The 24,699-nt window shown below is 37.6% G+C and overlaps 1 protein-coding gene across 6 annotated transcripts in view; it reads left to right on the top strand.

Annotated features, from left to right (window-relative positions):
- Positions 1 to 24,699, top strand: part of DYRK1A (dual specificity tyrosine phosphorylation regulated kinase 1A) — a 149,400-nt gene that overhangs the window by 102,809 nt on the left and 21,892 nt on the right. For 5 of the 6 annotated variants that reach the window (XM_028114101.2, XM_088023891.1, XM_028114087.2 and 2 more), the window contains 5 exons: positions 6,504 to 6,700; positions 13,846 to 13,965; positions 16,182 to 16,370; positions 20,013 to 20,160; positions 24,145 to 24,431. In XM_028114101.2, the coding sequence (XP_027969902.1) occupies positions 6,504 to 6,700; positions 13,846 to 13,965; positions 16,182 to 16,370; positions 20,013 to 20,160; positions 24,145 to 24,431 (941 nt within the window). The remainder of the gene's footprint in view (positions 1 to 6,503; positions 6,701 to 13,845; positions 13,966 to 16,181; positions 16,371 to 20,012; positions 20,161 to 24,144; positions 24,432 to 24,699) is intronic. The other variant, XM_028114120.2, reaches the window with a different exon arrangement.

Genomic DNA, 24,699 nt, shown 5'->3' with positions numbered 1-24,699 from the left:
AAAAAGTTCTATAAGCGAAAAACATAAAGTTATTTCTTGTTAACCCATGTTCAAATTACCTACAGTAAAATTTAAAAAGAACATTGGATTCTTTGTCACCTAGTATACCACTCTTCTGCACAGGAATGTGTATTAGTGTTTTAATAATGATTAAAAAAAAAAACCAGATATCTAACTAGGAAGGCAAATCTATTGGGGGGGAGGAAATCAGCCCTGTGGTGTATTGGGTAGTCAGGATTATAGTTTATGTTTGGATTATCTGCTACTTGGATTAGTTGGAAAATAGCTTTCTTTTATTAAGTTAAGCAATTATATTGTTTTTTAGATGCAGCATTGGCATCATCTGGTGGCTTGTTAGAAATGTAGACTCTCAAGCCCTATCCTAGATGTACTGAATCAGAATCTGCATTTTTAATAGGATTCAAAGGCAATTTGTAAGAACATTAAAGTTTGTGAGGTGCTGTTACAGATCATGGGTGTCACTGTCACTCCCAAACACTGCCATAGTAACCTCTCAGTGCTTGTTGAATTTAATGCACATAATTGATTGGATCTAGATTCAGAAAATAAAACACATATTTTAGGAGGCTAGTATCACCATAATAAGTAACAGCTAGCCATTTCTTTGTATTTCTTTCATAGCTCTCTGGATATCACAAAATTTATCCATCCATCTCTCCCTCCAAATGTATCTCTGAGTCTGATTCTACCCATGCTGGATGATGAGTTGAAGTCTCATGATTGTGTGTGTGTGTATACATACCTAAGTCAACAATAGTATACAATAATTAGATTTTTATGAGTCAAAGATAGTAATCTATATTATAATGTATAAGATAACTAAAAAATAATAAAATAATTTGCATGTCGGGGAGGTATAGAAATTTCAGTCCAGCAGAGGGTAAGAAAGGAACATAAAACGGTTGGAATACATAGAAAGGTTATTAGTGTACATTCGTATATTGGCTAAGCTTACAGTTATGTGTTACAGTGTGCTAGTGTAGTATCGTTACAGTGTACTTATGTACTCTTATTAGTGTACATTCATAAATTAAATAAACTTATAAACTTTAAACTGTTTATAAGAGACAAATCTAAAATAATAAGGGAACGGGGAGTTGACAGTAAAGGGTGGACAGAAGGCACACTGCACAAAGAGTAAGAGAAAGCGTGGTACAGCCATACTAATACCGGACAAGGAGAAGTATTACTGGAAGTAAAGAAGGGCTGTTTATGATGCTGAAGGTTTTATTCATCAGGAAGGTGGAACAACCCTAAATTTATGTAATCTAATAACACGCTTAAACGAGTATTTTTAATATACCTCTCTTGCTAATTGATAGAACAAGATGAGAGCAGAAATAGAAAACCCTATATAAAAGAGGTTACTTAATAAAATTAGTAAACTTTTGATTAAACTGATCACAAGGTAGGAGAAGGCCTCGTTAACCAGAGCTGAATTGAAGGGGATAGCACTACGATTATGCCTACATCTTGATAGAAAATCTTAGAGGGTATAATGAAGAGCTTGATGCCAGTGTGTCTGAAATGTAGATGAAGATGTACTATTAGAAAACTACAACTTACCAAAACAGACACACCAGGAAATATAAAATTTGAGTAGTCCTATTAAAGAAAGACAACTTTTAATTAATTATTAACTTTTAACTACCCACAAAGAAAACTCTTAGGGCCAGATGGTTTCATCAGTGAATCTATCACAAAAAGGATAATCATGAACAAACTGTGTTCCAGGAAATGCAAAGTCAGTTTAACATTAAAAAATCAGTCAGTGTATTTCACCATGTTAATAGTGTAGATCAGAAAACTGATGTCATCAAAATGGGTGCAGAAAAAGCATTTAATAAAATTCAGCATCCATTTGTGAGGAAAAAGTTTTAGCAAACTAGGACTAGAAAGGAACTTGATTCATCTGATAATGGTTATCCATTAAAAACCTACAGCAACCACAATATGAGAGAAATGTTGAAAGCTTCCTGAGATTGGGAGTAAGACAGTGGTACCAGTATCTCCTTTTCTGATCATCACTGTATTAGAGGGACAGCAGCAAGTAGAATAAGGCGAGAGGAAGAATAAGAATTAGGAAGGAAAAAATAAAACTGTTCAAATGCCTAGTAGTGCTAGTAGCTGCCTATTAGACAATGTTGATAAATTCATCATTGCAAAAAACTATTGAACAGTCCACTGTTCAGTTTAATGCACATAATTGATTGGATCATGTGCAGTTTCAACCACAGTGCCAACATGTGTTTTTTTGTTCTGTGATTTTGTTGATGAGTTAATTCTAAATCATACATGGGCATGCAAAGGGCTAGGAATAACCAAGCCATTCTTTTTTTATTTTTAAAATTTTTTTAAAGATTTTATTTATTTATTTGACAGAGAGAGAGGGGATACACAAGCAGGGGGAGTGGAAGAGGGAGTAGCAGGTCTCCCGCAGAGCAGGGAGCCCGAGGCAGGGCTCGATCCCAGGGCCCCGGGATCGTGACCTGAGCTGAAGCAGACGTGTAACGACTGAGCCACCCAGGCACCCCTAACCAAACCATTCTTGAGGAACCACAAAATTCTCTACTGGATATTAAAACTCGCTGGTTCTTACACAAAGTTTTAAGAAATCTAGGTAGGTCTGTGTCCAGTAGAACAGAATAGAGAATCTAAAACCAGATCTAAACACATACAGGAATGTCGTTTATTTCTTTATTTTTTTAAAAAAGATTTTATTTATTTATTTGACACAGAGAGAGACAGTGAGAGAGGGAACACAAGCAGGGGGAGTGGGAGAGGGAGAAGCAGGCTTCCCGCGGAGCAGGGAGCCCAACGTGGGGCTCGACCTGGGATCATGCCCTGAGCCAAAGGCAGACGCTTAATGACTGAGCCACCCAGGCGCCCCGGGCATGTCATTTATGATAAAGATGGCATTGCGGAGCAGCAGGAGAAAGTTTATCTTTTTAATAATTGGTCCTGAGTCAATCGAATGTCCGCTTGGGGTTGTGGTGGGGGAATGGAACTTGATTCCTCTGGTACACGTGCACAGAAATCCAATCCAAGAGCATTGTCCATCTGGATGTGAATGGTGAAACTCAACTGTAGAAGGTAATGTAGAATTTCTTGATCACTTTGGTATAAGGGAACATTTCTTAAATGGACACCAAAAATACTAATTCTAAAACAAAAGGTGATAAAATTAAGACATTGTGCTGGTTAAAAAACACCATTAAGAGGGTGACAGTGCAAACCACTTACAGCCAATAAAGGGCTCATACCCAAAATATGTTACAAACAGAATGTTTTAAGTTTTAGAAATGTATAAGAAAAAAACTTTCTTGATAGAAAAATGGAAAAGCAACTTGAATGGGCTTTTCACAGAAGTGGGTATTTAACTGGCCTTAAATAAATCAAAAGATGATCATAGTCACTGGGAAAATACAAGTTCAACTCTTAGTGGAGTACCACTACACACCTCCAGTAATGGTTGCAAATTAGAAAGAATAATGATTCTAAGTGTTAGTGAAGGAATGAAACAGAGGGGATTTTTCATACACTGCTGGGGGAAAAACAGCAGAACAGCATCTCTATATATACCAAAAGACACTTAACAAGACTCTTCCTGGTGGCATTATTTACAATAGCTCTAAACTAGAAATAATCCAATTGTCAATCAGAAGTCAAAGAGATAAGTAAATCATCACGTGTTCACATGATGGGATATCAAAAAGTAATGTTAATGAATAAACCACAATTTACGAACATAACATGAAGTGAACAAACCCATTTATGTGGAGTTATAACTAATCTGGTTTTGGAGGTGAAGATAGTAACTTTGGGGTAGAGGAAATTGGGTATTGATTGAGAGGGTCATGGAGTGGTGTTGGGGGGTTTCTGGTATGATGGCCATTTTTTTTTTCCCTTGTCACAGGTTCAATTGATAATTATTTAAGCTATATACTAATGATTTTATACTTATTTCTATATATTATAAATAAGTTTAAACATAGTCTATAATAATGACATTGATAATAGAAGCTAATATTTTTTTAAAGTACTAGGATCCATTATTCATGGCTTACTTGTGGTGTCTTATTTTAAAAACTTCATAATAGACCTAAGGGAATAGGGTTAGTATAATAATAACTCTGCTGCATAGATAGGGAAACTAAGACCTAGAGTGGTTAAGTAATTTGTCATTTAGAGCCTTACTGTTTTTATGGTTTATTTATTTGTCATTTAGAGCCTTACTGTTTTTATGGTTTATTTATAAGAGCTGTTTATATATCAAAGAACTCAATCTTTTTTATATATGTTTACATTCCTTCCCAGTTTTTTTGTGAGTTTTGACACGCAAATGTGAAGCCTCCCTTTCCCTCCATTACTTGACATTTAGGTTTCCTTTTTTTTTTTTTTTTTTTCTGTTGTAGGCAATACCAGGATAAACATTCTTCCCTGTCTTTCTGAGCGTCCTCGATTACATCCTTAGGATAAATTCCCAGTTTTTTAAAAAAGATTTTATTTATTTATTTGAGAGAGAGCACAGAGGGAGAGGGAGAGAGAGAAGCAGACTCCTCGCTGAGGAGAGAGCCCAGTTATCATGACCTGAGCTGAAGGCAGACACTTAACTGACTGAGCTACCCAGGTGCCCCCCCGTTTTTTTTTTTTTAACTGAACAACGTTCTATGTAATTAAATTGATTGTATTTTTTTAGTATGAGTAATGAAATGCTTAGAAAATTACCCCGTCTTTGATGATAGTAACACTGTCCTTTTACTTATTCAGCAAATATTTATTGATCATGTACTGTGGGTCCGTTAGGGACCTCATACTGTAATGGAAGGAGACAGAAGCTAAGGTCTGAAGGCAGTGCCAAAGGCAGGTTATAGTCACGTATAGGCCTTGAGATGTGCACTTTAGAAAAGTCACTCTAGTATCTTACTGAAGAAATCAGAAATGGGCAGGAATCTGTTTTAGTCCTCTAAGTGACGCATGAGTTAGTGGAGATGAGAAGTGACTGTATTTGAATGTTATGGGAGGTAGAACCAGCAAGATTGGGTGGCTATTTGCATGAGGTTAGTCTGTGAAGGAAAAGAACTCTCACTTGACTCCAGGAGCTTTGATTCTGGTCGACTGGGTGGAAGACGGTGTCATTTGCTGTGGTAGAAAAATAAGTGGAACTTGTATTTTGAGAGAATTGAGCTTTGTTCTCTTCAGTTTGGGGAGTCTATGTGACATTCCATTAGAGGTCATTAGCCCCACAAAAGTGGGTACTCCCTCCATCATCCTTTACTGTACATCACAATACAGCAGTTGCAGCTAATATTGGGCCATTTATTAATTGCCAGAGCTATTCTAAGTATTTTACACATATGAAAGCACTTAACCTTCACCACAGGCTTTTGAGGTAGATATTACTCTCATTTTTTAGGAAATTAGGTGTGCAAGGCCACACAGCCAGTAAGCGTGGAGCTGAAATTTCAAACTGCAGCAGTCTGGCTGAACATCCGTGCTCTGCACTGTTGGGTCAGTGCTCTTGTATGTCTCAAATAGTACTTTAGCAAAAGTACCATGGTGCTGAACAGTATAGTCTGTTGTATGGTTGGAGTTAGCTGGTTTATTCAGGAAGACAAGCACACGAATTCTGCGTCCTCAGTTTGTTGACCAGGGTTTGGCACTTCGCCTTTTGGCTTTAGTCTGTGATTAAAAGTGTGGTTAAATTTAGGAAAAAAGTTCTTTTTTCTTTTCTTTCTTTTTTTAAAGAAGAATTAACTTTTATTAGTTAGCTACCAAGTGCTTTTGACCAAGTGTTAATTTTCCATGTCTGTGATGAAAATCATGACTGCGGTCCCAAGCCTACTTGTGGGGTAATTATTGGCCATTCACTCTTGCAGTGAGCTTGCCAGGTCTGGGTGCTCTTAGGACTGTGTCAGAAGAGTTTGGAGGAACCCAGCATCCTGTGAATTTGTGCCTGTGTGTTTGTATGCTCAACTTTTAATTACCGGTGTCAGTGGTGAGCACCATTAAGACAAATCTTTCACTTGGTTTGGGGGATGCTGGAATATTGATTGCATACACCTGGCAGGTGCCAAAGCAGCATCTCAACAGTGTTCCTCTGAATTGGTTTCAAAGGAGCCGATCATCGGAGAGGCCTTTCTCAAGAAATCAAAGATTACTTGTGCAGCTTAACAGTTCTCGATGAAAATCTCATAAGTGAAAATAAGTATTAAGGGTTGTTATTCCTATTGCTTTACAAAAAGATTTACTTAAGATTTTCTCTTAGTACAGATTTATAGACACTCAAATCACTATATTTTATACCGTTCAACATAGGACTGTTGTGTCAAGTGTAGTTTCTTGTTTGCACTTTGTAGTTTGAAAAGTTTTTAATATGTTCGAACATCCTAAGGTCCTTATGGAAGGCGCTATCAGGTCAAAAGATGCAGACATTAGGATATAAATACATCCTTTCAACTTCACTTGTTGTCTTCTCGTAGGAGGAGAGACTTCAGCATGCAAACCTTCATCTGTTCGGCTTGCACCGTCATTTTCATTCCATGCTGCTGGCCTTCAGATGGCTGGACAGATGCCCCATTCACATCAGTACAGTGACCGTCGCCAGCCAAACATAAGTGACCAACAGGTTTCTGCCTTATCTTATTCTGACCAGATTCAGCAACCTCTAACTAACCAGGTAAGTTTATGACGTATCAGAAATTATTTGGTGGTGTGGTAGTTTATTCCTTAAAATGGGAGAACAGTAAATAGACAAAAATGGTTTAATGGTTTTCAGTTTTACATGCCACATGAGATTCTGGATTGACGAGAGATGATAAGTATACATTAAAAAGTTTTTTGGCTTTTTTTCCCTGTGTATCCCACTTAATTAAAAAACACCCATAAACCACAACCACCTTCTCTTATTCTGTAATAGGGAGGGAAAAAGTTATTTTTAAAAAATATTAGTTAAAATGAAGAAACTGAAAGCTATTTTTATGAAAAGGTGGGTAAGTAGAAAAATAAAGTTATAGGAAAACAAGTTAGAGTCCACCATTATCAGAAACTTACAGAGCTGATTTTATGATGTTATAAACTACTTTTGTGCACAGTTAACACAGTAAGTACGAAACTTCTTAAAATGAAAAAGAAAAAAAAGATAATGCAAATTAACCTTGCTGGTCATTTTAATATTTGGACTAGAGATTCAGCCGTTTTTGTTTTTTTTTTTTAAATGGGTGGTTAACAGAATAAGTGTGGAAATCTCTCGCTATACATACATGTATGTGTATGTGCAAGTCTGTAGGTGCGCATTCATAATATTTCCTGAATTAACTGCATTCATTGCTACATTGATTTTTTGGTTTGGGAGAATTTTTTTTTTTTTTTACTAACTATGGTTGAGGTAAAATTTCTTTCCCCACTGGGATGGGGAGGGTATGATGAACGCTGACCAAGGATTTTTTCCATGCACGTAGGAATTGGGGTTGCCACTGTTTTCTTTAGGTCATTTACTATATCAAATAATGATCAGAAACTTGGAAAATGTCAGTGTATTTCTTATGCTGGATTGTTTGAAGGAAATGTGCTTTATTTCTATTTCAGTAGTATGTGGTTTTAATGAAATTGGCTATAGTAAAGTAGCATTAGGATTAGGGGGCATCCCTTGTATGTATTAAGATTTTTGTCAGTAGTTGTTCTGGCTTTGCATTTATAAAATGTATGTAGCATGTGAATAACATTCATAGTTAATAATAAGATGAATTATGACAAGACCTAAGAATTTGTTTTATGTAGTAAATTGAGGTGTATGTTTGAGAATTGGTCAAATGGTCAAAGCTGGAAAGTGTTTGTATACCAGAAGAAAGTTCTGTGGACATCCAAAAAGTAGTAATAGCACAACGAGTCTTTGCATGGTACAGTTGGCCCTTGAACAACAGGTTTGAATTGAGCGAACCCACTTAGACGTGGATTTTTTTTTTTTGATAAATACAGTAATGTAAATGTATTTTTCTTCCTTATGATTTTCTTAGTAATAGTTTCCGTTCTCTAGCTTACTTCACTGTAAGAATAGAGTGTATAATAAATGAAGTATGTGTTAATCAGCTGTTTATTGGCAAGGCTTCTGGTCAGCAGTAGGCTATAAGTAAGTTTTTGGAGAGTCAAAAGTTACACATGGATTTTCAATTGCATGGGGTGGGGGGTTGGTGTTCCTAACTCCCGCATTGCTCAAGAGTCACCTGTACTTTTAAGAAGCAGTATGTTTGGATTCATTTTCTCAGTTCAAAAAGCAGCCTCTCAGGCAGGGTGCCTGTTTTTAATATTTTACAGCTGAACGGACTGAGCTTCCATCTGTGACTTCTCCAAGTGTTGAAGCAGTAGACTTGGAGGTCCAGGCCAGGTTCTTTTCTTCTCAGACACAGTGCTCTTCTGTTCTATAACACCGGTGCCTACGGAGGGCTAGAAAAAATTCCAGTCCTTTAGAGTTACTTTGTGGTTTTATTATTGTAGTAGGTAATTCAGTTAGCGCAGTACCTGTTTTTAGATACAACTAACATTTGTGGGTGATTTTTAAAATAAATAATTCATTTAGTATTTCCATTTTAAGTTATAAAATATTTTTAAAGATTCATATGATGTAAAAAGAATGTCTTTTAAGTAACAGTATTCAGCCAGATATTTCTACCAACCCCAGAAATTTCTGAACCTAATGAGGCAGATTAGAAGAAGTTTTTCTCATAACTGAAGTGTAAAACACTAAAACTGTGTGGTGATGCGGCATGTTGTGCAAGTCCTAAGACATGGGCTCAAGGTCTTGACTCATGATGTAGTTGTGTGAGGTGAGTCAGTTCACATGGGCCCTTCTGTCTGTTCCTTGAACGTAAGATTGGGACCTTAGACTATAACCCCCCCTCCAAACCTAAATTTCTCTAAACTTAAGTCTAGCTGTAAACTTAACATAATTTTATTACTTGATTTCAATGGTTTCTTATTAGTCATCCTATCAGGGTTCCCCCCCCCCAAAGATTTTTTGAACAAGTAATTGAAATGAGCTAACTTTAACATTTCTTTTCTGGTTATATGAGTGGTGTGTTTTAGTATATGTGCTGCCGAAGCGAGCACTGAGTGGTGTGCCCAGTTTTGTTCAAAAGATAAATTTAGGAAGCAAGAGAAATGTAGTAAAAGTAATTGTAGAAAAGTATACTTGATGTTAGGAATGCTTGGTCCCTTTGAGCCGTGAGCATTTTCACAGTACCTTCCATCTTAGACTCCACCGGGACTCTGGGTGTGTGCTACCTGTGGTTTTCAGCTGTATCAGTAGCTCTCAAAATAGCAAGAAAGGCAGAAAATAGTGTTCCTAATTCTTCATTATATATGAAAATATGAGATAAATATAATGAAATGGATAGAGTAGGTATTATTAAGCTAGAAAACAGTTTTTATTTATTTTTTTAAATTTAAAATTTTATTTTATTAGGTTAGTCACTGTACAATACCTCATTAGCTTTTGATGTGGTGATCCATGATTCATTGTTTTCGTGTAACACCCAGTGCTCCATGCAGTACGTGCCCCCCTTAATACCCATCACCAGGCTAACCCATCCCCCCACCCCCCTCCCGTCTAGAACCCTCAGTTTGTTTCTCAGAGTCCATAGTCTCTCATGGTTCATCTCTCCCTCCAATTCCCCCACCTTCATTTTTCCCTTCCTTCTCCTAATGTACTCCATGGTATTCCTTATGTTCCACAAATAAGTGAAACCATATGATAATTGACTTTCTCTGCTTGACTTATTTCACTTGGCATAATCTCCTCCAGTCCCATCCATGTTGATGTAAAAGTTGGGTGTTCATCCTTTCTGATGGCTGAGTAATATTCCATTGTATATATGGACCACACCTTTATCCATTCGTCTGTTGAAGGGCATCTCGGCTCTTTCCACAGTTTGACTATTGCAGACATTGCTGCTATGAATCTTGGGGTGCATATGGCCCTTCTTTTCACTACATCTGTGTCTTTGGGGTAAATACCCAGCAATGCAATTGCTGGGTCATAGGGTAGCTCTCTTTTTAATTTTTTGAGGCACCTCCACACTGGAGAAAACAGTTTTTAAATAAATTCCTGCAGCTTACACTATGGAATCTTTTCAAGAAAAAAAAAATTGTTTTAGCTCTTGTAACTGATTTAAGCAGGGTACGCAAACTGTGCTTTTCTTCACTTTGTGATCTGTGTTTGCACCCAGAAAGGTCCAAGAACTGTGAGCACTGGGGATGTGGGTTTTTCTAACTCCGGAGCCAGATAGCTTGAGGCAGCAGTAGGATAGCTCATCAACTTGCCATTTTGCTATGGGAACATTTGGGGCGGCTGAGGGACGGGAGCAGCCCCTTTTCAGCCTGATGAGCTCCTTCCTGTGTTCTCTGAACACCATGGGTTTTCTTCTAACTGTGGAAGGGAAGAAGGAAGCTTGCTCTGTTCCTCTACATTCTTCTGGCTTTGTGATGATAAGAAGCAGGAAAGGGAGAAAGCATTAAATGCTTAGGGGCCAGCCTTGAATCCAGTGTAGATGTGTAACGAAGTGTTTGGAAATGTTTTTTTCCTAATTGTGGATTTGTGCTTACAGCAGCACAGTATTGAAAGAAGATTTGACTACCTAACATGAAATCACAATGAAAGTTAGTGAAGGGAGTGTTACTTAGTTTGTAGAATTTAGTTTGTTCTTTCCATAAAGTTTGGGCACTTGCTCTGTACAAGGTGCCATTTGCAACTATGAAATGTAGTCTGGTCTGAAGGCCGATTGTGGGCAGAATACATCTGGTTTATGTATACAGATACTCGTGAAGTAGTAATTTCTGTTGTGAGAAGTACATAAGAAAAGTAAGGTATTTAGAATTAGCTAATCATTTGGCCTCATAGGCAGAGTTGACCAACTTTGGAAGAGGTTAGCATTATTTTATAAAATGCCAAGCACACGGCACACGCTCATATTGAGCGTGGGAAAACCATCGTTACTCAGTCAAAATTATGTTCCTATCCAGTTTCTTATATGTCCCGTATATTAAAGATTGGTGTCTTGATTGTGTGATTTTGGTGTTTTGAGTGAGAATAATTATTCCTGGAAAGATGTAGTCACTGGTTCTGTTTTTCAGATGTTTGAAATACCAGTGGAATTGTAGATGGGCAAGTTAAAAACTTAAAACACATTCCCAGTTTTGTATATGACTATTTTTAATAAATTCATATGCTTATTTTGTTGGTGTTAATTATTAAGCATAACTCAATTATGTTGTCCTACAAGTAGCCTAAAAATGACTCAACTAAAAGGGTTAGAATCAAGGCCTAAACATGACCAGGACCTCTTGGCCCAGTGTTATGGTGTAGAGCCTCGGACTTTGCAGGATCTTGGATCCCATGTTACCTGTGCTCTCTATGAGCTGGGGAACTTTGGGCACGCAGTTCACATCAGAGACTTGGGTTTCGCATTTGTAAGCTGGTGACAAGAAAACTACTCATTCGCAGGAGATTGTTGAGAGGATTATATGAGAGATGCAAAAATGTGTATGCTCCTAACAGAGTGTGTAGCAAATGCTTGCAACTCTTACTTTATTATTAATGACTTAAGTAATTCATTTGTTTCTAGCAGTTATACCTTCTGTCAACTTCTCTTACAGTAGTAACATAATACCTCACTGGTTGAGGTTCTGTGAGACCTCATAGTGGGGTGCGGCTGCGTTCCAGCACTCCCAAGAAGGGTCTTGTTGGAGTAAATTCCCTGCATGGAAACAATGCCAGGGTCTTAAAAAATAAAAAAGGAAATTTGTGAAGGGAAACCTTTTCCAGTATTTTAAATGCTTATAGAATTCATTAACATAAAAATAATCGACATGTTTATTACCAATATTGTTTATTCATTAAATTACATCTCTAAGGAATAGTATAAGAATAAAATGTCCTGTGAATCTCACTGTACATACTCTGAATATTTAGCAAAATGAAACTGTATATATTTGAAAAATTCAGTAATTCAGATTGAATTATTAATTGCTGCTATCTTTTCAGATAAGTAGTTAGAACCACTGAAGATTTTTACCCCCTTAAACCTTATTTGGAACCTTAAGGAGGAGAGGATCATGAGAAAAGATAATTAATAACTTACTATAGTAATTCAGTAAATTTACCATCTGGATAACAGCTTTTTAGAGTTTGAGTATAGAGGCAGAGGAAACTAAAGTTAATGTTGGTTTCAGAGAACATGTATCTGGGAAACTGCCATGGTCATTCCATCTTTTCATACCAAGGGGATGGTGATTCTTTCCTGTTAGGTCCACTGTCACCTTACAGACCAACTCTCTTTTTTTGTTGGTGTGGGTTAAGTTGGTTAATTATCCCAATCTCCAGACATTTCTGTGAGGCCTTGGTATGACGCGTTTGCTGTCTCTCCGCATGTCAGATTGACCTGAGCATCCTTGGAGAGGGGCTGTGCTCTAGGGGCTTCTGGCTCAGTAGATTTTACTGCCTTAAGTGTCTGTGAGAGCTAGACAGGAACCCCCACGGATGGCTAGTGGTGGTGACTGTAGGTACCTTGATATAATTAATTGGTTTTGAGGATCTGTTGATCCCAGTTGGGACCCCTTTACTGGTGGAAGAGTGGGGTATGAATGGTAGTCCAGGATCGTTGACATGCCATTCCAGTATGTGTATGGTGGGTGGTTCCTGCTCTATCCCCCATCTAGCAGGAAGCTCACAGTTGAACTCTGACTACCTATTGGATGATGAAGGTGATGCAGTTTAGGATTGGGGCGGGGGGTGGGGGGTTGTTGATGGAATATGGTTGAAATTAGTTTTTAAAAGTTTCATGAGCTTTAAGGTGTTTTCTGGAACTTATTTGTGATCAGCTCCTAATGTAATTGTAAGTAGAGATTTTGGTATAATGGATTCATTTGTTTATTCAACAAAATTTATTAAACATCTATGTGCCCACCACTGTTTTAGGCAAAGGGAATACAACGCTGAACAAAGGAATCCCTGACCTCATGGAGTTTTTCGTGTAGTGGAAGGAGAAGGAGAAAAAACTAAAACCAGTAATGAGTAAATATAGTATATCAGGTGGTGATAGGTGCTAAGGGGGAAAGGGAATGTGGAGGGTAAGGTCGGGCATGTTACCATGAGAGCACGTTTTCCTCAGTTGTGTTAAAAAAACAAGTGCAGGGGCTCCTGGGTGGCTCAGTTGGTTAAGTGTCTGACTCTTGATCCTAGCTCAGGTCTTGATCTCAGGAATGGGGAGCCCACTTAAAAAAAAAAAAAAAAAAGAAAGAAACAAGTGCAGATTTCAGCTGGGGTCTAGGGGTGCTGGGAGCTGCACTTCTGCAGTGCCATCCTCCGCTCCTGCTCCATGGCCACCTTGCTTTGCTTCATGGGGCCAAGGGGATCCTGAAATCCTGTCCTGGGTAGCTGAACGTGGGGTTTGTCTTTGCCTTTGCCTGCTGTCAACCAAGTGAGGCTTTAGGAATAATTCAGAAGCTTTTCCTTGTATGGAGGAGAAGCCCTCTTTGGGCAGCATCCTGTGTGTCTCCTGGCCCCCGAGGGTCTGTGCTCCTACTGTTTAATCTGAGGAACAAGATCGAAGGCCTTGGGCAGCTGGCACATTATCTTCTAATTTCATTTATTTGTTCCAGTGGTTGTCCTCATTGGAATCCGTTGAAAGAGATAACTGAGAGAGAATGTATAATCTTCTAATGTAGATGTCTTTTTTTTTTTTTTTAAATACATATACACAGGTTACAGAAGAGAGGGGATTTACACCAGTGAAGTATAGTTAAAGTGCTAGTCTTTTCTGTCTATTTAAGGTGATGCCTGATATTGTCATGTTACAGAGGCGGATGCCCCAAACCTTCCGTGATCCAGCAACTGCTCCCTTGAGAAAACTTTCTGTTGACTTGATCAAAACATATAAGCATATTAATGAGGTAAGACTACTGATTTGTTTTAACAGCCTATCTTGCAATAGACCAGGACAGAAAAGTTATTTTGTGGCCCTTTTAGATACAGTAAACTTTATTCTCAGTGATTGTAATACTGCTGATTATTGGTAAGTTAATGATTTATAGATAATATAATTATAATCATGTAAAAGAAAAAAGGTCTATTAACAGAGACTGCCAAAAATTAAGATACTTGGAGGTAACTTCTAAAGTTGTTTTTAATAATGGTAAGATATTATTTCTGTAACAACTCAGAAGAAAGGAAGGGAGTAATGACACTAAAATTATATATATGTTAGAATTTTGTTTAAATTTTTATATATCTGTTTCTGTTTTTGCCATGGATGTCAGGAAGCTCAGAGATCTATTTAATACCCACTTAACAGGCATTTGTCCTAGTTTATTTGATATATTTATATTTCTGTGGTTTTAAATTTTTATGTGTGTTCTTTTATTGTAAGATACTTGAAAGCCTCTTTGGTGGATGTAAATAGAGTAAAAAAAAACAAAACAAAACCAGAACACTTGAATTACTCCTGTTCCAACTTGGCCCTTCACTTCCATAACATTTTTTTTCTGGTGTCTTAGACCTTTGACTTAATTGCCATTTGCTTCTAGCCTCACCTCTAGCTCTGTAATTAATCATGAAATGAGCTTTTCTGGAGAAGAGGAGATGTTTGTGCCTCCTTTCCTCTTCATGGGAGCCCTACGTCCTGTCCTTCTAAAGGCTTCTGCTCTACCAGCTCTAGAGCCGTTTAACTAAAAGGATGTTCTTAAGTATGTGTAAATTTTACTGCAGTTTGATGCTGTTTAATGCCAGTATCGTTCTGTTACTGTGGCAGTGTGGCAAGAGAAGATTAGAAAGAACTCAATGAGGAACGTGTCTGAGTTGGATTTTGTACACGTTTGATGGTTTAGAAAAGATGTGCCAAACTAGCTTTTGATTACTTGAAAAATCTGATAAATTATTAACAGTTTATTCATGTCAGTTTGTTAATATCTGGAAATTGTTAACAAAGCTATTGTTAAGCTTTGGTGAAACAAGAGTTTAACAGTAGCTTTCATGAAGCTTGTTTTTAACTGTTCGGCCACCTTGTAAACAAGCGTTGTTCTGATGTTATTCTATGCAATGTAACTTATAATTTCCTCAGTCAGTTACCAGTTACTTGGACTGTTAACTGGACTGTTGCCTAGTCTACCTGTTATATTTTACTGGTATTAGAAACAGTTTTGTAAGAAAAACACATAGAAGGAAAATAAATCAACTGTGATCAGCCACAGGATTAATGGCCTTTAGTTTTGGGGAAGGGAGGGAGTGGCTGGTTTTCACTAATTGTCACTTTGTTAGAGGCTTAAAAACTGGGCGTGTCTCAGAGGGCCTTTTGTATTAGTAGAATCTCAGTTCATCTATATCTCAACTTTCATATTTAAAACTTTTTGCCTTCTGGGACACCTGGGTAGCTCAGACAGTGAAGTGTCTGCCTTCGGCTCAGGTCATGATCCCAGGGTCCTGGGATCCAGTCCCTCATCAGGCTCCCTGCTCAGCGGGGAGCCTGCTTCTCCCTCTGCCTCTGCCTCTGCCTCTCTCTCTGTCTCTCATGAATAAATAAATAAAAGCTTAAAAAAAAATAAAACTTTTTGCCTTCAGAGCAAATGTAAAATTGGGATGGACTGGCAGAGGCCGTGCAGGATATTGACATGAGGAGGATGAAAATGCTGTTTATTTGGTTTGGCGTTTGCTGATTACATCGGCATCTCTATATATTTTTCCCCCCAAATCCCTCATATTAACTCTTAAGAGCCATGCCACCTCATTGTATACAAATTTTACCCTAGTTTAAGAAATAAATGTAAATCGGGCCCCGTTAGTCTTCTTGAATGGGCTACGTTGGACTAGTCACTTCATATCTATTTATAAAATGTACAAACAATATTATTGAAAAGTGAATTTCAGGGCAGACATTTTTCATTGGTTATATATCAGTGTTATGTAATTTAAATAGCAACTGTAGAAAATTCTTTATTTCATTTTTTAATATTTGTTATGAAGGATAAAAATTCATCAGTTTCCTCCTGATGGCAGACTTGTCTCATATATGTTCTTGATATATATCATATATATGTGTGTATATATGTATATGCCTCCCGCTAACCCCCAAAGATTTAAATTATACAGTAAGCACTGTATACTCTCATTTCAGGTTTACTATGCAAAAAAGAAGCGAAGACACCAACAGGGCCAGGGAGACGATTCTAGTCATAAGAAGGAGCGGAAGGTTTACAATGATGGTTATGATGATGATAACTATGATTATATTGTAAAAAACGGAGAGAAGTGGATGGATCGTTACGAAATTGACTCCTTGATTGGCAAAGGTTCCTTTGGACAGGTAATTTAATGGAAAATGCTGAATTTCCTAAATTAGAACTTCCTAGTGAATCATGTTACACCTTTCCCTCAGTAGTATGCTTTCAGTGTTTGTAAATACGTGTAAACAATGGGTATGTGAGTATTTGGATTATCATAGTTCTTTAAAGCTAGTAAAACTACATCGGGTCTAGAAATTCCATTATACTTTCTTTGTCCATATTTACTCTCTCGAGCTATCTAGTACTTATCTTATTAGTGACTGAGTGGTAGATTGTAATCACTAATAGGAAGTACTGCCCCTTTTGTGTAGTCTGTAGATGATTCTTTGATGTGGATGCTAGAAATAATTACCTTCCTGTCTGATATTCCTCTTCAGAAAGATAAGAGTTCCGTTAGTGCAGCAGGTGCCCTGTCACTTTTTTTACGTCGGGGAAAGCCAGGGGCTGGGCCCTGGGGTTTTCTCTCACCTTATCTTCTGCTCCCAGGCCTTGAAGTGGGCAGATGGTCTTTAGGATTTCCTCTTCCTGTTCTCACAGCACCAGTATGGCTGATAACTGTGATGGGGTTGTTTGTGATGGAAAGGCTCAATTCAGCAGCTTCTGGCAGGAAGAGTGAGGAAGGGGCTTCCCAAGGGACCTGGTGTTTCACTTCATTTCTCTCCTGTCCTCCACTCACAGCTCTACCCTCCTCACCTGCCCATCCAGCCTCAGTACAAAGCACAAAACCCTGAATACGTTTGTCTCTTGTATCGGCTGTGCTCAGACTGAGAGCCATCACACCTTCGTCCTTGTACTTTTAAGAAACTTTTTCTCTGGCTGTGGACCCCGCAGCTGCTCCCACTTGTTGGTCCTATCTCATCGAGTCACTCTGTTTGGTTTGGTTTGAGGTGTGATTTACTGTTGATCGCAGTCTCCTTTGCCTTGCAAACTCTGTGTGGGGAGTCCATTATTAACTTGCAGTCCAAACACTTCTGACTTTCCAGTAATGAGGATAGAATGGGGTTCAAAAGGACTTTTCCTGAACTACCTCCTTTTTTTTTTTTTTTTTTTATTTTTTGTTTGTTTTGGGGTTTTTTTTTTTTAAGTATGGAACCTGCATGCTCTTATTGACCTGTTCCTGACCTGAGATAAAGGAAAAAATGCCTCTTCAACCTGTGGGGGAAAATTCTTCTTGTGTCAGTCTAATCATGCTTAGGACAAAAAGTAGATGGTAGGTCATGAGCAGTCACGGGTGTAGAGCCAGAAAAATTGTAGCTATTGAACCTGTAAGGAGATATGCACAAGGTTGGCTGGAAGACCTTTGTAATTCCATTGTGGCTCTACAGGGCCCTCATGTCACCTGCATAAAATACCTGCCCCTTTCCATGATTTCAAGGAATTTCGGAATTGTACATAACTCAGAGAACTTTTCCTTGATTTGTAAGCTCTTTTTCTTTGAGTCAGGGTTTTTCAATATTTTGGGAGTCCTTTTTTATGAAATACTACTTTTTTGTGAGAAGCAGCTTCTGCTTCTCTATCATTCTCTTAAGAAGAGGCATTTCTGTGGCCCAGCTTTTAGTAAGGCGATGAACAACACTGTAGATAGAGGGATCGCTGTCTCCATCTTGGGGTGAAAATTACACCACCTGTTGAGGCAGTTGCCTTCAACAGGACATTTTTCTAACTAATGTGTTGTCTACCATGAAAACTGTGGCCATACAGCAGACTCTCTAAACTTTGTTTTCCTTTTTTTTAGTTTTCCCTAAATAGTCTTTTGAGTTTAGAGTGATGTTTTTCTCCTCCTCTTCACTTTAATTTTCTCATACTTTAAATCCTAAGAGCAAGTGAGCATAATTAGCCCTTTGAAAATAGAGGCCTATTTGACATCACACCCCATCTCATCAGGTCAAACTGATGCCTGCCTTAAGCTGAGGGGTGTTCAGGTTCCGGACCTGTCACTCACCCAGTAATGTTTTCCATACTGTCTTGGTCAGACTTTCCCTAAAATCTCTGCCAGATCCTTGTCCTATAAGGGGCTCTTTCATTTCTTCAGCTAGTGGTTGCTGTCAGTCCTGATTGCACATTGAAATTTCCCAGGGAGCTTTGGGGGGGTGGGTGGGTGTGTTGTGGGGAGAGGACTGGTGCTTAGGCTCCAAGCCAGTTAAATCAGAATCTCTGTGACTGGATCCTGGGCAGTTTGTATTTTTTTCAAACTGCCTGTTGAATGTGATTCAGGGTCGAAAACCATTGCTTTAGCATTTAGCCGGTTAACTATTTGCTAAGTCAGTAAATAGCTGGGCCCCCGTTAGTGGCCTTTGTCCTGGAGACCATTGGGATCTGGGCATGGAACTGCAACTCTTGGTGCTGTCAGTGTAGTCAGTGAAACAGGAGAATATCAAAACCACTTCTTTAGATATTTACATAGGTAGTCTCTGATTTTAAAGACAATAGATAGTATTTTTTAGAATTGGGTGAAACCAGAAATAATTGAATTTTTCATTCCAAGTTTGATTTTAACTGAACCATTTATAATCCTTGACAGTGTATCTAACCTTGACTGATGTTCCATTCTCTTCCTCCCCTCCAGTGGGACTCAGCCTACACATCGGAATCACATTGGGTTCTCCCTACATCTCCAGACTTTGTGAATGTGCTAGAAAATGGATAAAGCTATTGCCTGTTCAGACTACCTAGATTATAAATATGAATTAACATTTAATCAGTTATAGTGGGTTGTTTCTGATTTGTGGATAGTTTTATCTATACATTGATTTTCTAAGTTTTATGTAAATCTCTTTGTTAATGGTAGGAAACTCCTTTTAAATGAATAAAATTAAAACGAGAGGCGTACATGGTGATTGGCTCATGAGCTCTCTACTTCCCTTGGCATTGATTCTATAACTATCAAGACCATCTGATTGTGGCTTTTAACTTTTATCATGGAACTTTCCTGGTAATTTGTATTAATTAGGTTTGTCTTTTGTTAAATATCTGTGTTTTAATTTATAAAAATCTAATTTAAGGTTAGGAAGTTACCTACATTTTTCAAATGACTTAGAACCTTTTAAATATTTTACATGAATGCTTGAGATTTAAACCAAGTTCTTTCTCCCATTAAAAGAAGAGTTAGAATTGTTTTTATAGTGGGGTTATTCAGTTAAGAAAGGTAAAAAACCAAAGCACTTGACAAGATTTATTACTTATTTCTGGAGGAAAAGAGTTAATCTAGCTTTGTTAAAAGAAAGCAATATTGTGGATATTTAGAAATACTGTAAGGATACAAAAGAAATTGAAAAGATTGACTTTGGGACGCCTGGGTGGCTTAGTCGATTAAGCAAGCGTCTGCCTGTAGCTCAGGTTGTGATCTCAGGGTTCTGGGATCAGCCTCTGTGGGGCTTCCTGCTCAGCAGGGAGTCTGCTGCTGCTTCTCCCTCTCCCCCTCCCACCAGTCATGCTCACGTGCTCTCTCTAAAATAAAGAAATAAAATCTTTAAAGATCGACTTAAAGTTGACTGTAAAGTAATAAATGGATGATACTGAATGGAAATGAATAGGACCTCTTCTACTTAGGGAGGTCAGAAAAATGAGAATTAGGTGAATATACAATTAAGGTGAATTGTAAAATGTTGTGAAATTATGGCCATTAATGAAATAGATAATTATTCATCTTTTTTCTCTTTTAGGTTGTAAAGGCATATGATCGTGTGGAGCAAGAATGGGTTGCCATTAAAATAATAAAGAACAAGAAGGCTTTTCTGAATCAAGCCCAGATAGAAGTGCGACTTCTTGAGCTCATGAACAAACATGACACTGAAATGAAATACTATATAGGTAAACAAACAGGAAAACAAAGCCATCCATGTGTTCTCACATGGACCAGAAGTTTGAGTTAATGGTTATTTGTGTATGAAAATATGTTGATTAAGAAAAGTGCTAGGTTAAAAATTCAACTTTTTATTTCTGTTGGAGGGCGTAGATTTATGTAAGTTACTTGATCTGGCAGTAATATTCTAGATCTTGGGGAATGTGCATTCCAGGTGGTGTTTGATTTAGAAACAAACAAGAATAGTGTCATAATTTGCAACTTACTAGTGCCATTTGTTTGCTTTAATGATGCACTTTTATCCAGGGATCCTCTTTTTGGTAACTTTAACCATTTCTAATATAGCTTAGAAATTAGAAGTAAGCTTAACATATTATAGAACCAGTTTTAGAATGTCTGAGCCAAGATCTCAGGCTCCTCTCCAGGCTCTGTCAGTTTGGCAGCATTAGAAGCTGTTAAGACTTAAAAACTACAGCAGAAAAGAGGTGTAATAGCCACTTTTTAATGAACTGCTGTCATATTCCTCGTGCTTTTCTCCATCATCTGTAATAGTCACATCAGGCCTGTAGGAAAGTGGTGGAGTCCTCATATTATAGACAGTTTATACGAAGAATAACATAACCAAGTTCCCAGGGCTCTGCAGCTAGCATCTCAGCCTACTTCTGCCTGAGTCTGGACTCTGTGTTTGTTTCATTGTCTTACAGTGTTTTTCTTGAAAATGAAAAGGAGGTAGAAGAATTATGAAAGTAGTGAAGCTGGGGGCGCCTGGGTAGCTCAGTTGGTTAAGCATCTTCTTTTGGCTCAAGTTGTGATCTCAGGGTCCTGGGATTGAGCCCCGCAATGGGCTTCCTACTCAGTAGGGAGTCTGCTTCTCCCTTTCCCTCTTCCCTCTGCCCCTCCCTTGTGCTCTCTCTCCCTCTTTCTCAAATAAGTAAATAAAATCTTTAAAAACATAAGTGAAGTCTAGGATCAGTTGATATATGGGCATAACATCAATTATTATGCCTTCCTTAATACTGTTCTCGGTCAAATCTGTGATGCTAATTAATGATTGTAAGACCCCATTATTTTATGTGCCACTGAGAAACAAATTGTTGCCAAGTACAAATATAAGATGCCATCAATTTTAGGATTGAGACCTTAGGATCAATTAACTGTAGAAGTTCCTGTAGGCATTTATACATAGCAGCTGTTGTTCAGAAATGTTGGCTTTATCTGATAAGCATAAGGTTAAATTTTATGTAACAGACACCTTTTTATGAGTAAGTAGGGCATTATGGTTCTTTAGTTTGTCCAAAAGGTGGAAACAAAAAAATGGATGTTTAAAAATGTAAGATTCAGATACCAAGATTAGATTTCATTTATGAACACCCTTCGTTCCCCAGTATTATAATAAAATGAGCTTATACTATTAATTTTTCTTTCTTGGTTTCTTCTCTGTAGATACCTGATATAATCCATAGTAATGACATTTGTATTTAAAACCTTTTCATAGTCACTGAGCATTTACTGTTCAGTGTCAGTTATAACTTAGTGTAAGTTTGAGCCTGTTTCCATTCAAGGGACATAGAAGCACAAGATGGACATTCGAAGGATAGTTGGCTTACAAAGTAATCTGTGGACATAACCTCCCCACTTCTTCCTCCTTACTCTTGTGTATTGTATTTTGAATATTTGCTTAAGTAGTAGAGAAAATGTTGGTAGCATTATTGTAACCTTTTAATTCTGCCTTGTTGAAAGAAAACATGGCAAGTATATAGTAAGTAGTCAATAAATGCTATCCATTTGGTTGTACATAATAATGCCTGTCATTTTTATTTTTAATAAACTGACTTTAGTGATTATTAGTTGTATTAATTATGATAGATGTTTTTTGGATGAGTTATTTTTTTAAGTTCTTATTTAGGAAGGTGGTGAATGCACAGTGTCTCAAGAAACTGAGGTTCTGTATTGGAAGGCAAACAAGAACTTTATAGATTTAGACTTAGCCCTGCCGGGAGAGTTGATACTTAAATTTAAAATGTCTCAAAGTCATATTGCTCTTTTATGATATAAATAACTTAGTTTTGTTTTGAAGTGATTGATAAATATAATTTATTCTAGTGAGTTTTGTAGTCTTAAGTCTTTGAAACTTTAAAAAAAAATCTATCACGTAGTATAATTTCTCACCTGTATTATTTGGTACCTGTCATCTAGTTAAAAGAAAATTCAGTTTAGGTCTAGAACAAAGTCTTTCTGACCCTCCGTTATCCCCAAAGTTCAGTTTAAAACATACGTTAAATATGGTTGTGTTTGAGATTTCTTTGACAATGTCTTTAGTGCTCAGTACATTGTAGATACTCAGTAAATGAGTAATGAATTGGGAGGTCAAGTGGAACCAAGTGGATTGGTCTTCCACTGGAAGAACTTCTTTTCTTTTTTGAAGTAGGCTCCATGCCCAATGTGGGCTTGTGAACTCATGACCCTGAGGTCAAGAGTTGGGTGCTTACTGACTGCACCAGCCAGGCGCCCCCACTCAAAGAACTTCCTAATTACAGAGCTTCTTAAAGGAATTTTTATAATTACACTGGAATTCTGGCATCAGTTACTTTTTTGCGTTCTTTTTGTGACCATTGCTTAATCAAATTAAAACTCTTGACCATGTCTCTGGGGGGTGGAGCTCTGTTTTTAGTATTAAACCTATGAACTTCAGTGATTAGGAGCAGATATTACACATTCTTAAATAACCTTTAAGGATTCTTTTTATTTGTAAAAATAAAAGCGTTGAGTTGTACTGTAGACTCCTCTAGAGCTATGTAGTGTTCGTATTGTTACTTACCCTAACTTTGGGTCATGTGTATGAACAGCGATGTAAAAACAGTGTTGATGTGCACTGTTCCCCAGGAGGCAGTCCAGGACAACACAGTGTGTCCCCCATCCTCAGGGACCAGACCTTGAATACCAACATAGGTTATTCCATACAGATCTGTAGAGAAACCTCTTTTTATGAAACTGAAAGACCAAAATGAAGGTAACCTTGACAGATGGTGGTTTTATGTCATTCCAGTTGAGTTACAAGTGTTCAGTTTGGTACATACAAGAATTTTACAGTGAAGGGCAGCACTTTATTGAATGACCTCATCTGATGCATAGTGTTAGTACTAAAAGCACAATCTTTGAAGCAATTTAGTGAGTATTAAGCCTTTTTAGAGGGTCAACAGTGATAGCATGTAATGGCTTCTATACTCTTTTCTCATTCATAAGCCTGCTTATAATTTCTTCTTGTGATTGAGCTGTATTTTCAAGTTTTCCCAGACCTTCAGTTGTGCACGAGATATAACATATACCAGTTTGATGAACATAATCAAATGCCTTGATTATGAACTCTAATATCTCGTAAAGCATGCTTTTCAAGTATTTGTTGTATTTGCCTAAAAGACAAAAAGATCTATGTCTTCCTTTGACAGTTGTTGCAGGAAATTACTAGTGAGATCTAAGGCTCAGCAAAGTGGAATGGGGATATGTATCATAGCCTGAAAGCCTTCCCAGAGACAGCTGCCCCCAAGTACAGCATTTTCACAACCTGGAGATCCCAGTGGGTGGAGCTTAGGTGAAGTTGTGAGGTTGGGCTGTGAGGAAGTAGAAAATACTTTCTTGTAGAAGTGAGCATAAAGTTACTGAAGTATTCTTAGTACTGTTTGTCACTTTGCTACTTGTGTTTTCAGACCTGACTTCATTTTTTTTTTTTTTTTAAGCAAAACATTTTGGTGGTACTTCTTACATTATATTGTTTATTGGCAGACACCACACCTGTTTAATTCAGCGGATGAACAATTTAGATATTCCCGACTGATTATAGAATGTGCTGTCACTGCAGAATGCCGATCTCCAAATTTTAACTTGATTTTCACTCTACATTTGACATTGAAATGTTGTAGATTGAGAGTTCATGCATACATTATTCTCATTTTATTGGTATGTATAATTTAAAATGAAACTTTTTTCTCTTTCAGTGCATTTGAAACGCCACTTTATGTTTCGAAACCATCTCTGTTTAGTTTTTGAAATGCTGTCGTACAACCTCTATGACTTGTTGAGGAACACCAATTTTCGAGGTGTCTCTTTGAACCTAACACGAAAGTTTGCACAACAGATGTGTACTGCACTGCTTTTCCTCGCGACTCCAGAACTTAGTATCATTCACTGTGACCTAAAACCTGAGAATATCCTTCTTTGTAACCCCAAACGCAGTGCAATCAAGATTGTTGACTTTGGCAGTTCTTGTCAATTGGGGCAGAGGGTAAGTGTATTTCAGGACTTGTGAATTAAAATAGAATTAGGTAAAACAGTGTTGGTAGATACTTGAAATGTTATTAATGTGTATACAATTTGGAGGTAATTACAGGATGGTTATCCTTAAAATGTGCCACTCTAGTCACATTGTGTTGAAACCTGTTTTGGGGACATAGCTCTTAAAATGCAAATATAAGATTCTGAATTAGAAGGTATTGGTTTTTTTAAAAGTAGATTTTTAAAAATTATATGTATGCCTAAGAGGCAGAATAGGA

The sequence above is a fragment of the Eumetopias jubatus genome, unplaced genomic scaffold, assembly GCF_037043125.1.
Source record: "Eumetopias jubatus isolate StellerSeaLion01/CBP00866 unplaced genomic scaffold, mEumJub1_p1.0 scaffold_1, whole genome shotgun sequence".
NCBI classification, from domain to species: Eukaryota; Metazoa; Chordata; class Mammalia; order Carnivora; family Otariidae; genus Eumetopias; species Eumetopias jubatus.
Note: the sequence above shows the minus strand (reverse complement) of the source record. Positions and strands in the feature narration are given on the sequence as shown.